The sequence below is a fragment of the Numenius arquata genome, chromosome 7 (genome assembly GCF_964106895.1).
Source record: "Numenius arquata chromosome 7, bNumArq3.hap1.1, whole genome shotgun sequence".
NCBI lineage: Eukaryota > Metazoa > Chordata > Aves > Charadriiformes > Scolopacidae > Numenius > Numenius arquata.
This window is the reverse complement of record NC_133582.1, coordinates 32,004,188-32,022,609: the sequence shown is the minus strand read 5'-3', so window position 1 is coordinate 32,022,609 and position 18,422 is coordinate 32,004,188. Positions and strand designations below refer to the sequence as shown.

At 44.4% G+C, this 18,422-nt stretch overlaps 1 protein-coding gene across 2 annotated transcripts in view; it reads right to left on the bottom strand.

Annotated features, from left to right (window-relative positions):
• VPS54 (VPS54 subunit of GARP complex) overlaps positions 1–7,596 on the bottom strand; it is a 43,729-nt gene extending 36,133 nt beyond the window's left edge. The window contains exons 1-4 of one of the 2 annotated variants that reach the window (XM_074150795.1): positions 7,461–7,596; positions 6,451–6,692; positions 4,942–5,020; positions 632–666 (exon numbers count right to left, since the gene is read on the bottom strand). In XM_074150795.1, the coding sequence (XP_074006896.1) occupies positions 632–666; positions 4,942–5,020; positions 6,451–6,692; positions 7,461–7,596 (492 nt within the window). The remainder of the gene's footprint in view (positions 1–631; positions 667–4,941; positions 5,021–6,450; positions 6,693–7,460) is intronic. The other variant, XM_074150796.1, reaches the window with a different exon arrangement.
• Positions 7,597–18,422: the final 10,826 nt, after the last annotated feature.

The following is an 18,422-nucleotide window of genomic DNA, read 5'->3' as shown; positions in this document are numbered from 1 at the left end:
GACATTCCGGTTTCCTGGACTTTATATATTGCAGTGACAGCTATTCAACAGCCTACGCAACTGGCACAGAGCCGCTGACCCATATTAACACTCTGACTTCTTAATGTACCTAGAAAAAAATTATTCAGACAAACGGAATTCGGAGTTGTGTCTTTTGTCAACCTGTCACGAAAAACCCACATCATATACACCGCAAGCATATATGCAAGAGGGCTTTGCTCAAGGATTCCAGGAGTTAAACCTAATGCCAAGTTGTATACTATGCAATATTTAAGCTTCTATCACACTCTTCAGTTTCCCTTTCCTCCTAGAACATAGAATGGCTAATTTTGCCCAGCTCTGAGGTTTTAACTATTAAAGATGAAAAAAATAACAGCATTTATATTCTACTTTAAATAAGAGAAAAATCAAGACCATGGGAAAACAACAACAACAACAACAACAACAACGACGACGAAAACAAAGCAGGTTGTTCTTAGTCTTTTTTAATTCTGAGAACTGCAGATCCTCTTGAGAATCAGCTCAAGTAGTCAGCCTGGAAAAAAATTCTACAAAGAACAGAGTACATTTGTACATTCAAGACTACATGTGAAAAATCCTTATAAAGGCTCAGAGTGCACAGGAACCATACCTTAGGTACTTGTTCCAGATCTGTCCTGGATTTATCTAAAAATTAAACAAAATACAAGTAGTCATTCATGAGGAAACAGTGGAAAACAATTACCTTGAACACTATTAAACCCTATGAGGAAGTTCTCAAGACAACAATGCCAGGTTCCTCCCAGGGCGTGGACAGGGCAGGGGAATAGGGAAAAGTGGTTATGAATGGAAATGAAACGTTCTGACTGAACACGAGGGAAACCTTTTTCACCATAAGGACAATCAAGCATTGGAGTAGGCTGCTCAGAGAGCAGGTACTCTCCATCCTTGAAGGTTTTCAAGGCCTGCCCCAATAAAGCCCTGAACAGCTTGGCCTGACCTCGAAGCCTGAACTGGCTTTGAGATGGCAGTTGCAGGAAAGACCTTCTTAAGTCCTTTCCAACCTGAAATATTCTGATTCTTTGAAACATTCTGTTGTCCTTTGTAGTTTAGGTCTCAAGAGTATTCAAAGGTGCTTGCACTTGGCTACTTTGACAGTGAAAATGTTAGTCCTACAGAGCAATCTACTTAGCGCTTCACGTTCCTTAATGCACTGTTCAATCAACTGGCAAGGGCCAGGAAAAGGTCCCTGTAGCATCACCCCCAATTTTAGTGCTCCAGACAGAAGCTGCCCATATAATCAGTTCTGCACGGCACTTGGAGGATGGATGCACAAAAGCTGGCAAGAAGGATGGCCCAGGGCTTGGGACAGAGTCCCAAGGACGCTGAGCAAATAGCAGAGAAGCAGCCCTTCCCTTGACGTAAAGTGACCTGACAACTGCAGAGGGTGAGAGAGCTGAGCTGGGAAAGGAGGTGCATCATTGTACCCCAGCAGAACTTAAAGAAAAGGCAAATTCAGACTTCTGAGGTTCAGCCAAAATCCCCTTTTCCTCCCCTACTCATTAATTAGTGTGCATTATGAAAAGGGAGCACATTAGTGGCCAAAAAAGGTGAGGAATTTAAAAGCAGCAAGCCCCCACCTCTGATGGACAGTCTACTCATTACTGAAAAATTTGGTAAGTGCTACATAAGCACTTTTTCTCACATTTCTCTCACTTCTTTGGCTCTTACTTGATTTGTTTCTTACTTTATTTGTATTGAAATTCAAACGACAACCTAGGAATCATCCTGCTGTCCTCAGTTTTTGGACAGACAAACTCTCATGGAAGAGAAAGGCCAGGTCTTGTTGGCTGGAGTTAGAGGAAGAGAGGCAATGCTAACAAAAGAAATTATAGAAAATAAAGAGTTTCAGTTGAGTTCATGCTTCTATTCGGAACTACCCATCTACCCAAGAAGCTCCCAGTTACTTTGGTGACACACTAATTTTCTGTTTTTAAAAACAGAAGACTCTTTCAAAATGGATTAAGCTAATCCTGCAGAAGGAACTTTGATTTTGCTGTAGGCACCACAAACAGACTCATTCAGGAACAGCTATTCAAAATAACACCAATCACAGAGAAACCCTACAGAAGGGCTTCCTTTTGCACAGACAAGGAGGAAGAAAGTTGATTGAAATAACTCAATCAGAAGGAGTGAACTACTGAATGGTTCTTGCTGTGTAACCTGTAGATACTGATATAGACAAGCCTGAGCAAACAGTGAATGGCAAACGAACCCTTTTACACTAACATTTTCAAGAATTAAAATAAATGAAATATTAAAAGCTCTCTCCAGGTTATGAGTATTTCTCTTCCCTGTCTTCTCTTTTTCATTTTGCCTCTTGCCTTCCTTTGTCCAGTTTCAAACTGGCTGAACTATTCCCATCAAACCGTGCATTCAGCACTGCTACAGCTGCGGACACCAAAAAGTCTGCCAGGTGGTCTTTGCTAACAGGAATCAGAGAAATACTAAACGGAGAACTGCCCAGAGTGGAACTTCATGAAGTTCAACACGGGAAAAGGCAAAGTCACAGAATCACAGAATGATAGGAGTTGGAAGGGACCTCTGAAGATCATCTAGTCCAACCCCCTGCCAGAGCAGGTCCAACTAGAGCAGGCTGGACAGGATGGTGTCCAGGAGGGTCTTGAATATCTCCAGAGAAGAGACTCCACTCTGGGCAGCCTGTTCCAGGGCTCTGCCACCCTCACAGGAAAGGAGTTCCTCCTCATGTTTAGATGGAACTTCCTATGTTCAAGTTTGTGCCCGTTACCTCTTGCCCTGTCACTGGGCACCACTGAAAAAACACTGGCCCCATTCTCTTGACACCCACCCTTGGAAGTATTTCTAAACACTGATGAGATCCCTCCTTGGCCTTCTCTTCTCCAGACTAAAAATACTCAAATGCCTCTCCCTTTCTTCATCAGAGAGATATTCTAGTCCCCTCATCATCCTCGTAGCCCTTTGTTGTACCCTCTCCAGCCGTTCCCTGTCCTTCTTGAACTGGGGAGCCCAGAACTGGACACAGTGCTCCAGATGTGGCCTCACCAGGGCAGAGCAGAGGGGGAGGATGACCTCCCTCCACCTGCTGGCCACACTCTTCTTGATGTCCCCCGGGGGACCACTGGCCTTGGCCACAAGGGCACATTGCTGGCTCCTGGTCATCCTATTGTCCTGCACCTGGAGAGGAATAACCCCAGGCACCATTATACACCTGGGAGCAGCAGCTAGAAAGCTCTCCCGCAGAGAGGGACCTGGGGACAAACCGACCACGAGCCAGCACCGCACTCTTCCAGCAAAACATCCTGGGTTGCATGAGGCAGAGCACTGCCAGCAGGTCGAGGGAAAGAGATCTTCCCTCTCCACCCAGCACTGTGAGACATCTGGAGCGGTGTGCCCAGTTCTGAGCTCCCCAGTACAAAACAGACCTAGACATACTGGAGTGAGTCCAGTGAAGGGCCAAACATGATCAAGAGACCAGGGCATTTTTCATAGGAGGAGAGGCCGAGACTGTTTAGCCTGGAAAAGCTCGGAGGGAATCTTATTAACGTTTTTAAACACCTGATGAGAGGCTGTAAAGAAGACAGAGGAGACTCCTCTCGGTGGTACCCAGTGACAGGATGAGACAATGGGCAGAAAATGATACCTGAAAAATTCCACCTGAACATAAGGAAATATTTTTATTGTGAGGGTGATCAAACACTGAAACAGGTTGCCCAGAGAGGTTGTGCCCAAGTGCACATTCAGCCGGCAATGAGTGCTTGCAGCCCAAAAACCCCATCCTGAGCTGCATCCCCAGCAGCGTGGCCAGCAGAGCAGGGGGGGAATTCTGCTCCTCTGCTCCGCTCTGGGGAGACCCCCCTGCAGTGCTGCCTCCAGCTCTAGGGACATCAGAAGGACATGGACCTGTTGGGAGTGGGGCCAGAGGAAGCCACGGAGATGCTGGGAGGGCTGCAGCCCCTCTGCTGTGAGGACAGGCTGAGAGAGATGGGGTTGCTCAACCTGGAGAAGAGAAGGCTCTGGGGAGACCTTAGAGCCCCTTCCAGTCCCTAAAGGGGCTCCAGGAAAGCTGGGGAGGGACTCTTGATCAGGGAGGCGAGCAATAGGACGAGGGGGAAGGGTTTTAAACTGAAAGAGGGGAGATTTAGATGAGATCTGTGGAAGAAATTCTTTTGTGTGAGGGTGGTGAGAGCCTGGCCCAGGTTGCCCAGAGAAGCTGTGGCTGCCCCATCCCTGGAGGGGTTCAAGGCCAGGTCGGAGGGGGCTTTGAGCAACCTGGTCTGGTGGGAGGTGTCCCTGCCCATGGCAGGGGGTTGGAACTGGGTGATCTTTAAGGTCCCTTCCAACCCAAAACCATTCTATGATTCCACGATTCTATAATCTCCATCCGTGGATAAATTCAAAACCCAACTGGACACTGCCCTCCCGTAGTTGACCCTGCTTGATCAGGTGGTCTGGACTAGACCGTCTTGAGATGTCACTTCCCACTTCAGACATTCCATGATCCTCACGGCAGAGAGACAGGAATGGCCCAGCACTATCATTCTTCATTGCAAAGTCAACAGCTGCTACAGATTTGATGCAACAGTCTCAACATATCTTAAATAAAAGGAAGTTAAAGAAAACACTGCCAGGGACAAAATGACCTGCCACGAATGCAAACATGCCAAGGAAAAGCTTAAGAGCAGGTATCACAAGCACTTTAAGCTAGAAAATATCAGCAGTGGTCATGAATACTTCTAGTCAGCCATCTATGGCTTTTCAATTATTGTTACAAAGAAATCATCATGAGCTACTATACCACATGAAGCCCTTGAGCAAGTAAAGGAGATGATCAGTAGGTTATAGCATTTGATACCGAATGCCATAACATACTGATACAAAAGAAGTTACTTTTTAATGACTAATGGAAGGCTTTGACTGTACCGTGGGTATGTAATAGTGTCCTCTTGAAGGTATCTTTAGGAGTACAAATATTCTTGCATCTTTCATGAACCTTCTCTCTCTGTAAAAGACAAAATGTGTGAAAGAATTATTCTGAGGCTTAAAAAAGAAAGAAACAGAACACTCAGAACATTTTTAGTGAAACATAACTGCATTACACCAAATAATTCAGAAAATTCACAAAAGTTGTTTTTTTTTTCCTCTTAAAAGTTCAGATGATGTTTGTCCAGGTGAAAGGTACCAAAAATTGCAACCTATAGTTGATATGTTGGTTTTTTCTGTATCTTTACATCTCAAGAGAAAATGAAAACAAAAGTTACTGAAGTGGTGAAATAACTTCTCTACATGTTAAGACAGAGCCATAGATCAATTGCAATTACACATTCAAAAATTTATTTGCTGTCTAATCCAGAAATCACACTGATACACAATGAATGCTTTTTCATTGCTAAATTAATAGGAATTGCTTCCCCATCTTACTAATTAGTACCTTGCTGAAACCATGTATCTTGTTTCATCATGTTGACCTTCAAGTTTTATCTACAGGTGTAAACACTACCAGAGACCATAGTGGTCAGAAATTACATTTCTGAAGAACACTAATGTCAGCTGGATCTCTGCTAGAATCTACATCATGGGTCAGTTCCCTCTTCCCAAAATCTCCTTTCATTTAGCAGTCACTGCATTACATGCTTATTTTAACAGATGAACTCTTAAACATTTTAAATGTTGCATGTGTGAACCGATGGCAATAGTTCAGCTACAGACAATCCACTTTCACATACTTTAACTATGATTTACACAAGTAACACTTCCTGCAGCCGCTTCTGTACCAGCAGAAAAATAAGAAAGCTACAAACCAAGGAAGCAGAAAACAGCGGGAGACTTCTACATGTTCTTTCAGGTTAAAAAAAAAAAAAACCAAAACAAACTACATACTTACTGACACCTGTATTTTAAGAGTTTGTAGAAGTCTCCTACTGGTCCTGGTGTCCTTAGATGTAGCTTAAACTTTCCTGTTACAAAAGAAATCATCAAGATAATAGATCTATTTATAGTTTTAAGAACTTCACGTATGTTTAAATTAGAGACTCTTAAAAAACATCTCCAATCCTTGCAGCGCATTGTCATGTTTTATATTTGATCCAAAGGTCTGAAAATTGTGCTGCAGAGCCCAATCGTTAAATAATCCTTACAGAAAAAAAGATTAATAATCAGAAAGAATAAATATGAACTGTAAGCCCTGGTGCAGAGCTCAGTATTCAGAAACACAAATGAAAAAAAATACAGAGAGAATTTAGAAGGCGTTTTCCACACTACAAATACTGAGATTATAAACCAAGAAATGCCTAATGAAGAGTCAACAAGCGCTGAAGAGCAAATTAATTATCAGCTAACTGTATGATGGACTACTAGCAAGGTCAATTTCCAATTAGAAGAAGGATCTCAAATCTCTTTCCGGACAACATGCACCTAATTTGGGGTTCTTACCGGAGTGATTTCCTGTTGGTATAATGTAAAATGTTCCTTGGTGATCTGTGGGAGGTAGAATGAAGGCGTGACTTCAGTGTCCACAAAGTCCACTCCCCATGTTTTTGTAAAGAAATCAGATTCCCTTTTTGCTAACCTAGGATCATTTAGTGCTGCTGGGAGATTGACTTTGGAATGATAAATAGTCCATCTGTGCTGATCCACAACTAGAGATGGGCTGTCACATAAATTATTGGGATCACCTGCAGCACAAAAGACAAGATAGTTCGTTAAGATGAGAAACTGAAAGTTGTGTGTTTGCAAATGCGTTTCTTAAGCAAACCACTTTTTCACAACTACACAGTGGATCAGAATCATCCATGCAAAAGACACATGATATTCTCCTTCTACAACACTTTAACTTGCATTTCTTCTATCAGATTAACCAACACAAGTTTTCATCACAGTGGTGTACTCATGCTCATTAAATATATTTAGCTCAACAACATTAGCTTCTGCTGAAGGGAAAAAACTTCCAGGCACAAACACATTTTTAATAATCTGAACTCAATCAGAACGACAGCTGAAATTCATTAGCATTATATTTCATAATGCTTAAGGTCCCACCCCACCAACTCCTTTTTATAACTAAGCTTTAGTACACTACAGCAGCTACAACCCCAAAACTCGGGTTTACGATAGCTCTAAGTGCACTGGACGACTCTTTTAGGGGCTCTGACAGAATATACCCTCTTCTTGCCTGCCTGTAGTGTGGATCACAGCTCTGAAGTGGAATCACACAAAGCAAGATCCCATCTATAATGTGGACATCTGAAAACAAGCTTTACAAAGGCAGGCTCTCCCATTGCTCCAAAGGGACACTGGGTGGCATAAAGCAGAACTACAGCATACTTTGAAATAAGACCATGGCTTAGTACACTCCACCCAACATACGAGAAAATTTGACTGAACAATTGTAAATGGATTAGCAAATTTAACTGCATTTTCACTCTCCTTGCCACCGACGTTACCTGTAGGTTCCTTGGGACACACGTCAGGCAGCGACTGCACAGGGCGGAAACGTTTTGTGGCATCCATTTCCTTTTTAAAGAAAGCATCGCTGCTGTTGGACTGAGGCACTGGTGAAGAACTGTGGCTTGATGCCATTGCATAAAATCACCACTTGCTAAAAGCTAAATAAGAAAAAAATAAATACCAAGGCTTTAATAAACTTCTGGTTACAGATTGCATCAAAACAATGACACTCCATCAGCTACGTAATATTTTGTTAACTGCGACACTTCAACTGACACATTTCAACAGCAACAGCAAAAAGCTTATTTTAAACACAAAAATAAAAGGCAGAAGGTAACTTCATAGCCTGCTTCCTCCCACACCTCTACGTGAAAAAGGTAAGGGCTGAGATGGGGTATTCTGTGCCCTCACTTTCTCGCACTGCCTTAAGGGTAGGACCACAGCCCAGTTTTCTCCAGAGGAGGAGGTCTGCAGCCTGTGCTCCTGATTCAGCCAAGCCCAGCAACAGCTACCCACAGCTACAACAGATCATTAATTATTTACAGTAGCTGAAATCATTCTCACAATTCAGATGAATCAGAACCTGAAGATTACGAGCACGCCATGTATATCAGAAAAGTACGAGCACATACTGTGCACGCGACACAGACACCTTGTATCACTTGAATCAGGAAAATTGGGAATTCAACTTTTCATGGCTGTCTAGTAAAGTAAATTATACTTTATTTCAATGTAAAAAAGCATTTGCAGAGAGAAGACAATTAAAACACAGATCAAAAAGCTCTGGACTAAGGGAAGCTCCACTAATTTTCAGTTGAATTTTAAGCTCCCAACAACTTGAAAATAAACGACCTTAAAAATTTTACACCGGCGCTGAGCAATATAATGAGTTCTTTCCATCTGTAAACAAAGCTGCATTTCCATCAAAGTATCAGCTGAGTCAGTAGTAAACTGCAGAACTATTAAGAGATTTGAGAGTTTATTAAAACAACCCCATAATGTACAGCTCAAAGAGTGCCCGTTCAAAGGGACCGATCTGAATCCTCGCCTTTAAGGAGAAAAAAAAACCACATCTAGCAAGATCTTAGCGTTTAACTACCAACCCTTAAGGGACACCTAAATTACTTACTGCCCTGTGAAGGAACACAAAAAGATAAAAGGCCTTTTTTATCTTCAATCACTGAAGCAGGCACCAAGGGATGACTGTACGTCACCGCGTCAACTTCTAACAGCATCACATATATTACAGCAAATCTCATTTGGAAAAGAAAAAACCAAAAAGTTCTTCTTTCTAAATGAGGTTAGGAGCATCCTACAAAACAGTTCTGAAGACAAGTTAAGATACGTACAGCTTCAATATACATATAGATATAAACAGATATACATAGAGCATCCCAACGAACAGGCTCGTAATGACCAACAAACATGCATTCCAGCCAAAACTCTGCCCGTTGGGTACCGTTCCTGATGTTCACTGGCCCCTCTCTCCCTTTCTATCTGACACTGCAGCCAGATGAGGAGGAGAATGTGCTTCCGCTGGAATTTTTAAAAGTGACTTTTAGACGGGGTGAAAGCAGACCGGCAGAACCCTTTCTGAAAACACGGCACAAGGACTGAAAAATCTGTCTCCCAGGTTTCCCTGGGAGCGGATTCCCTTCCTTCTTATCCTAGAAAAGCTTACGAGTCAAGATAAAGAACGGGAGCGCTATTGGAAACCTGGAAGTAGTCAGAAAGGGAAAAAAAAAAACACCTTTCCAGACATCTGACAGACCTTCCTGAAATATCACAAAGCATTAGTCTCTCTCCCCAAAAAGCCCCAAAGAAAACTTCTTCTCTATTACTTCTGTTGCATGTCCATATTCTTGCATTCTTCCCTTGACATTTCCAAAGCAACTTCTTTCTTCGTGAAGCTCTTCCCTAATGCTTTGGGGTGTTTTTGTGAAAAATCTAATTTATGATAATGACAAAACACTATCATTTTAGCATTCTTAGAAAACACATCCAGCGCTAAGTTATAATGATCAAGTCTCCTAAAGGCATACAGTAAATTTATCTACACTTGGAACCGCTTCAAAGTTCAGTATTTGCAGTTTTTCTCCTGAAAAAAAGCCTCCGTAATATGAGACGCAGTCTGCTCTAGCCAGATGTATGAGCAAACAAGGCAATTTGTAGAAAGCACTGAAATCTTGTACTCTCTCTGGCAAGTCTTTCGTTAAGCCTCTCTCCTTTCTCCGTAATGAAATATTGCCTAAAAGTATATTCTAAGATGTGAATTCTCTCAACTACATAAATCTCAGTGGAGAAAATGCTAACTGCACTATGCCAGCCCAAGGTTTAAAATAAATTTAAAAGACAATTTAACACTGAAGACTGCCTCAATCCCTCAGCTTTTCAAAAACAAACTATACCTACTCTTGGCACAGGTATTTTTATTACTTATCACCATAAAATTTCCACATTGCCTTTGTACACTGACAAATCTTGAAATAGAATGGAAAGTGTAAAACAAAATATCAATGCAAGCAGTAACCTTCATACTACTGACCGGATTTCAACAAGATATAAGGATTCACAGGCAAAGGCTTTCTTAAGTGGCACGCAATATGATGCTGTACTAAATTATTCATAGTTAACAGCTATTCTAGTAGCCTCATAAGTCAGGACGTTATGGATAATTAACCTCGATGAACAGGAATAAAACCGTCTGGGCTGCCCAAAACCTCAAACTGCAGTCCTTAAATTAGCCAAGTAGGTATGGCTTCAGAGAGAAAACTGTACAGAATTACCCGAATTACATTCAAATTACAAAGGAATATGTGAGGAGTCTATATGAAGACAAAACCCCTGCCCTGCACCTGAGCCATTCTGCGTACACTGACCTTGCAGACAACAGAAAAATAATTTCTTCCATTCACCGACAGAAGAGCCATTCCTTGTGCCATGCTACTAAACCTTTTAGAGCTCAATGGATCTGTAACCAGCACTCTGAATCAGCATTTTTAAATATGCAACAATATATAAATTTGCCCATTTAAACGTACCCAAAAAAATGACACTCAATGTTAACATACAACAAAACTGCTGCAGGATATTTTAACTCGTTCAGCTTTAAGTGCAAGTGAAACGCAGGTAAATGGAGTTAACTGGGCAGAATGAATTATGAAACGGTGAGTCCCCCGAGCCTCCTACTTAAAAAAGTATATGTGCAGCAACAAGAATATGCAACCGTGTAACTTAATGACATCAATTTAAATTATATACAATTAAAACTGGGTTAGATTACTGCAGAGAGCAGAGTTAATCACCATAATTTACTCACATTTTGCCTAGCAATGTGTGTTAAACTAACTCAATAAAAAAAAAAAACCACACTTTAGGGGTTAGATACAAGAGTAATGATGGAAATATTTACAGGATTATGGCTGTATTTGCAACACGCTTTCAATATATTAAATCTATTTTGTACACACTCTATTAATTTCCTTAGTTTAAAAATTGACATTAAATTACACTGTCACTGTAGTGACTTAGTATCACTGAAGTTAAATATTAAAAAAAAAAAAGTGAAAAAAAAATAACCAACCACCGCAACAATGAAAATAGCTTTTATGATTTGAATTTACAGTATCCTTACAGCCTGAACACATGAAGATTAATATTTCACATTCAGCAATCTTACAGCTTCCTCTTTAAAAACATTCTTGTTCAGTAACACACTCAGCAACTACGGTGTGACACAGTTGTACAACGTGGAATAAAACCACTGTGATGACAGAGGCGACTGCACAGTCAGCAAAGCACAAGCGAGTAGTGTGTAGTTAGGAACGTATTAATCACACGAATTTGAAGACTAAGACTATGACTATGACGCTGTGACTCTTAGAGAGTTTCACAGCCGAGGTTTCAGCAGTTAGAAGAGCAGCACAACAAAGCGCGTGACTCAGAAGTAATTGCACAGGACGGTTGTAACTCTCCAGCACGTGCTTGTTTTTGTGAGTATTACGACGTGCACAAAGTTCTTCAGAAACTGCCCTTCCATATTCTAGGTGTTATTCGCATGCTTTGTTTTCCAGACTGTAAGTCTTTGCTACTGAAACATCCACTAATACCTCTCTATAAACACGGTATCAGAGAAGGCGCAAAATAAACCTTACCTATTCATGGATATTAACTTCGTATTTCCTCATTTTTGGAGCAGTTTTCCATTAGCGTTATCAACCAATTTTCCCTTTCCTACTTAAGGTAACAGCTTTGCGCAAGTTAATTGTTTTTATTGGGAATTGTCACATGCGCACACATTGGTTTGGAAAGCTGTAATTTGTATTAAAAATTAAAATTGGAATTTATGAAGCCAGCACAATCCCTGCAAGGTGCCTGAAGTAAGTTTCAATTTATGCACTGAAGAAACCCATACCTCTCCCTTTCTCTGTGCTCCCCCCCGAAAATGAAAATAAATCTACAACCCACAAGTAAGACCTTCAACTTAAATTGGTATTTTTGATAAATTAGCTGGTACTAGAAGGAACATGGAGCTTTTTAACACTAGTCCTTCATACAATTCATAGAATCTGCTCTCCAAACTCGATTCTGGCTCCAAAAATAGCAATGTCTGAGAAGAGACACTAAGCACCCAGGGCTCCCACTGACCACACAACACTGGGCAAGTTGTCCTTTAAGTATTGGCTTTGTCTGGCAGCAAGAGTGAAATCAAAACATTTTAAAGTCCTGCTCTGGTTACCCGAGACCCTCCGGAATAGAAAACCATCAGAAGTCACCCACAAGTCACAATAAAGCAAAATATTTCACCATTTCTAGAAGTGATAAACACCAGATATACTTACTAAGGAAAAGGATACCTGAAACATAACTCGAAGAGACAAACACACAAAAGATTCTTTCCAGGACCTCAACAGCCACCAACGCTCCTGTTATTGTCTAATATATTTACTCTGTACTCAAAAGTTTATGTTTCTCACTCTACTATTACACAGTTCTTTTTGCTAAGTCAGCAGGATTTAACCCTGTAACAAGGAAACCATGGTATGAGCAAAGTACACACCACCTTTTTAAGACAATGTGAACCAGCCTGGATTCCAACGCAAACTTACAATTTCTTTCAACCAGTTTATTCCTCGGGCCGAAATTTCCACTCTTGCCCCTGTGACCCAAGACAGACACCCCTCTTTCAGCGGGGGAGCCAAGGTCAGCTTTCAGGAGAAATTTTTAAGCAGTTTCAGAGAATGAGGTTAAGGCTGCGGAAGCTCTTTTGCTAACTCAAGCTCCTTCTGAACACCTATTTCCACCCCGGGGTTTTAGAGTAGGAAGGAGATGATCATCAGGGGGATGATGAGTCAGGAGACAGCTGTGACCTGTCCCTGTGGCAAGCCGTCTACATTTGATGCACACACCAACACCAAACCTCCTTACACAACTTGGAGAGAAGCCTGTGCCAGGCTGGTCTTTCTGAAAGCCTAATAAATACAGGTATATTTGTATTCCAAGCACAAATCTAGGCCAGGCATAGAATGGAATGAAAGCAGCCCTGAGGAGAAAGACTTGGGGGTGTTGGCGGATGAGAAGCTCAACACGAGCCAGCAACGTGCCCTGGCAGCCCAGAAAGCCAACCCCACCCTGGGCTGCATCCCCAGCAGCGTGGCCAGCAGGGCGAGGGGGGGGATTCTGCCCCTCTTCTCCGCTCTGGGGAGACCCCACCTGGAGTACTGTGTCCAGCTTTGGAGTCCCCAGCATAAGAAGGAGGTGGACCTGTTGGAACAGGTCCAGAGGAGGCCATGGAGATGCTGGGAGGGCTGGAGCACCTCTGCTGTGAGGACAGGCTGAGAGAGATGGGGGGGTTCAGCCTGGAGAAGAGAAGGCTCTGGGGAGACCTTAGAGCCCCTTCCAGTCCCTAAAGGGGCTCCAGGAAAGCTGGGGAGGGACTCTTGATCAGGAAAGGGAGCCATAGGATGAGGGGGAAGGGTTTGACACTGAAAGAGGGGAGATTGAGATGAGATATTGGGAAGAAATTCCTTGCTGTGAGGGTGGTGAGGCACTGGCCCAGGTTGCCCAGAGAAGCTGTGGCTGCCCCATCCCTGGAGGGGTTCAAGGCCAGGTCGGAGGGGGCTTTGAGCAACCTGGTCTGGTGGGAGGTGTCCCTGCCCAGGGCAGTGGTTTGGAACTGGATGGCCTTTAAGGTCCTTTCCAACTCTAACCGTTCTATGACTGTATGATCCATGAACACACGTAATTTCGGTGTATTCTGCACATCTTATAGTAGTATCCCAAACCTTGTGTTCCCACACTGATGGTACACCTCCTCTGCAAAGTTCACATGAGCGATGACCTACCCCATTAGCCTTGCTGGGATGAAAGCAACCTGCATTTCTCATCAGTCCATGCTGTTACAATCCAGCACATTCTGTAATTCCTTGAACGGTGCTGAGCTGGGCCAGACTGTGCCACTTTCTCAGCAAACTGCATAATGGCGAGCATGGAAAAGCAAGAGCGTTTGAACAGCTTAAAGAATAATGTCACCACCCTCCCCTTATATCGTCTCTTCCATAGTCCCAGCTCAAAATGTTCTCCTCGCACGGAAAACGGGCAAGGAAAGTAATCAGACTACAAAGAAAGAACAGGACAGCTACATTCCCACTGCAAAGCACTACGGGTCATCTACAAGGCCAGGGTAAAACAGCATCCGATTTCCATATTATTATATTTTGTACTCATTTCTTTTGTCCTCCTCAGCTGAGGTCACCTGAACAGTAGATTTAAAGAAAAAAAACCCCAACAAACGCTTTAGTTGAACCTCACTTCTTTAAGTACAAGATCCTCTGAAGAAGATAACCCAAAAAGCCCCATCACTGAACACCGTATCGCCATTTGAATGCATGTGTGCACAAGCTCTTTAGAATAATAAACAAATACAAACAATTTATCAAAAATTGGAACGGAATTTATCTCCCTATAGGCAGACTACCTTAAAAGTAGTATTTCACTTTTATTCAGGTACTGAATAAAACAATTAAATGAAACATCTGTGATGTACCCGATGTACTAAATGCACTTCCTCTCATCCGGAAATCTAACTGAACACTAATTTGAAATGAGAAGGCAGCTTCCGTGCTGGAGGAACACACCTTCCTACAGCCATTTAGCTCATTATGCGTTAAGTTCTTCCATGCTAGGGGCGATAGAATCATTCAGAAACAATTAACAAAGCAGTAAAAATACGTATCAGAAAAGATAAGGCCTCGTGGTGAGTTGCCCACACTGTCACACAAGATGAGAGTAAAATCTCTTTGCGCTTTTTTTTTTTTCAGGTGTCGGCATTACAGTGTGCATTTTCCCTTGGAAAATGGTGAAATACGAGCATCTCCTATAGCTTCACAGAAGTACACGCAGCTGAACAGCGATCAAGAAGCCCCGGCGGGCATTCCAGCCAGAAGCACGCCAAAGGCAGAGATCACGGAGCAGTGGCATTTTGAGGAAAGGCAGAAGAACCACACCGGCCAGAGCAAAACTCGTAATGCTCAGGTCCCGACTTCACAAAAGGAGTTTGACAGAAGCTGACAGCAATTTGCGTCAACAGCAAGTTTCCCTGCGTGGGGTCTCCACTTGGTATTTTCAGTATGGGTTAGGCTCAATTTCTTAATCTGAAGGTAATTTTCAAAAAATGTGATTTATTTTCCCCCCCCCCCCATGAGAATCATGTCTTTCTGAAGCCTTACCAAAGCCTTGAACGACTGCAAGTAGCTATGAAAGAGCTAAATAAAAAAGATTTGATAGTTTTTGAAAGCTGAGACCAGGGATTACCCCAAAGCAGGCAGAGCACACCGCAGAGCGGCCTTGACACGGGACGCCAGCCCACTACCTTTTGAGAAGAATACTCAGATCTTTTTTTTAAAGCCTAGCACAGAGGTGAAGTGGGTGTAAAATGTTAAAAATATAGGGAAGACAAATCTTAAGATGTGCTGGTAACTATTTCTTTGGACTTAATCATATGAGGCCCCAGAAATATATATGTACAACATGCATTAACACTCACCTTTTCTCTCTTTAAGCTACGTTCATAAAATAAGACAAGGAAAAAACAAATAATAAAAGAAGAAACAAAACCCAAAAGAAAACTGAGCCTCCCAACTGGAAGGATAAGATATTAGTGGCCCTTCACTCTTCTTGAGAAACTCGCAGCTCCTCATTTCCCCAAAAGTCTGAAAAAGGAAAGCAGAAGTGGCTTCGATGACAAGTTGCTGCCCCAAGACAAGAAACGATACCTACATGATTCCATTTCCCAACTTCTTCCCACTCCAACTGCCAAAGAGCAAGTCTGCGGTCTGCTTGCTACACTCTCTCTAGTGGCTCCTGACGCTTTGCAGGCAAACAACGTTCCTGTCCAACCTCGGACTTGCACATCCCCTTCTCCTCCCATGAAGTTTGTGCTGTCAAGAGGACGGCAAAATTCCTTCACGCCTGCACCAGGCTCTTACTACAGAGAAAGACATTACTGAAGACCCAGGGACACCCAGGCCAGATCCTATTACTGGCAAACGGGATCACAGAATTGCAGGGAATGGAAGTGACTTCTGGAGATCATCCAGTCCAACACCCCTGCCAGAGGAGGTCCAACTAGAGCCGGTTGCACAGGAACACATCCAGGCGGGGTTTGAATGTCTCCAGAGATGGAGACTCCACACCCTCTCTGGGCAGTCTGTTCCAGGGCTCTGCCATCCTCACAGTAAAGTTTTTCCTCATGTTCAGATGGAATTTCCTGTGTTCCAGTTTGTGCCCGTTGCCCCTTGTCCTGTCACAGGGCACCACTGAGAAGAGCCTGACCCCATCGTCTTGACACCCACCCTTTAGATATTGCTTGGCATTGATGAGGTCCCCTTTCTTCTCCAGCCTGAACAGCCCCAGGTCTCTCAGCCTTTCCTCAGCAGAGAGATGCTGCAGTCCCTCATCATCTTTGTAGCCTCCACTGGACTCTCTCCAGTAGTTCCCTGTCCTTCTTGAACTGGGGAGCACATCAGTGCTCCAGATGTGGCCTCACCAGGGCAGAGCAGAGGGGGAGGATGACCTCCCTCCACCTGCTGGCCATGCTACCCCAGGAGACCACTAGCCTTCTTGGCCACACGGGCACGTTGCTGGCTCATGGGATGGGAGAGGTAGAGCTGCTTCTCCAAGCACCTTCAGACCTCACCAGTGAGACTACCCACATGATGCACAACAGCTTTTGCTCTGACAGCTGTAGATCTCCTGTCCATTAGTTCATTTTAGGCATTGTTTTCCTACCCAACAGCATCACCATCCTACGGCCAGAGGATTTCAAGGGAACCACAGCTGATGTCCACACTACAGTTTGGGAAAGAGTCACACCGGCTCTCAGGTTAAAACAGCAATTCCTACAGTCACGACAACAGTTAACATACTGCAGTCAGGTTTTCCAATAAAAGCACTTCTTCGCAGCACAGGGTTGCACAGGGCCACAGCTGCGCAGAAGTCCACAGGGCAACTTCTTGCTCAGGTAGGGTATAGGTAAGATGGGAAAGTCAATATACCACCTGCGCTTTAAAACTCTCAAAAAAGCATACAGGCAAATCTATATTCTAATAAATATTTTGATGTACTTTACACATTTGGGATCACTCGATGTTCTGTAACAGAAATCCTACATATTTAGAAAACATAAAAAAAACTGAGAAGGAAAAGAGAATCAATAATAGTAAGGCCAAAACTGGACAGTCAAAGAGAGAAAGTTAATTCTTCTGTTGAGAGTGCAAGAAGTTGATATTTTACAAACACGTATGGATATTTCTCTCAACAGAACATACCACACTTGAAAAATTACAGTAAGGAAAGGTAAGAAATGATGTTTGTCTATGCATATCCTAGATTTTAGAATCATCTCTAAACCCAGTAACCACTGCAATCCTAAATGGTTTTTGGAACCAACAAATCCTTTAGCTCTGCACATCCCAGTCCATCCCGCTTGCCATTAACACAGGTGTCCAGTGCCAGCGTTACAGAGAGAAAACCCAAATACTTGCTCCAAATGTTACTTCCCCGCGTTTATAGAGGTTGAGCTGGCCAAGCACGGCTTTGCCACGCAAGAAGCCGGCTGTACCTTAGCGAGAACACGCCGGGAGTATCTCGGGGAGGCCGTCGTCATATCTCTCCTACTCGCATCCTACGGAAAACCGCCCGGTCTGGGAGCTCGTCGGTGACCTGCAGGAGAGACCCCCGCATGAGAGAGGGCCGCGACGGGCTGTGCTCCGGCCGGCCCAGGAAAGCCGGGCACTTCCCAGGCTGACACTTCCACACGCTCAATGCCCCCCTGCCAGGGGACGGGCACCGACTTCAGACACCGCCCGTTTCCCACCGAGGGGGTTACCATGGAAATACAAAACGTAAATTTGCAGAGAAAAGGGAGAACCAGGCAGGCTGCACCCCCCACACACACACCCAGCCTAGAAGCGGGCGCCCCTTCCTTCACACCCTCCTTTCCCCAGGCCGCCCCCGGCCCCGCGGAGGCCCCGGGCCCGCAAAGACAAAGGGCACGGGGCGGGGGGGAAGGGAATTCAACTTTCCCGGCCGCTCTCCGGCAGAGCTCCCCCCCGGGCCGCAGGCGGAGGCGGGGAGGCACCTGCGCCGGCGGCCTAGCGAGGGCCGGCCGGGGAGCGCCCCGCTGCCTTACCTGCGGCGCCGGGCAGGCGGGCGGCGCGGCCTAGCGCGGCGCCGGCGCCTCCGCGGCGACACGTCGCTCCCCCCGCCTCCCCGGCGCAGGAAGCGGCCCGGGCAGCGGCAGCAGCGGCGGCGGCGGCGGCGGCGGCGGCGGGAGGGGCCGAGGCACCGCCTCTCCCCGCCGCCCGGGGGAGGAGCTGCCGCCGGCGGAAGGGGCTGCCCCGGCCCAGCCGCGCTGGGGGTTGCGGTTCCGTTCCCTAGGCGAGGCCGCGAGGGTGAGG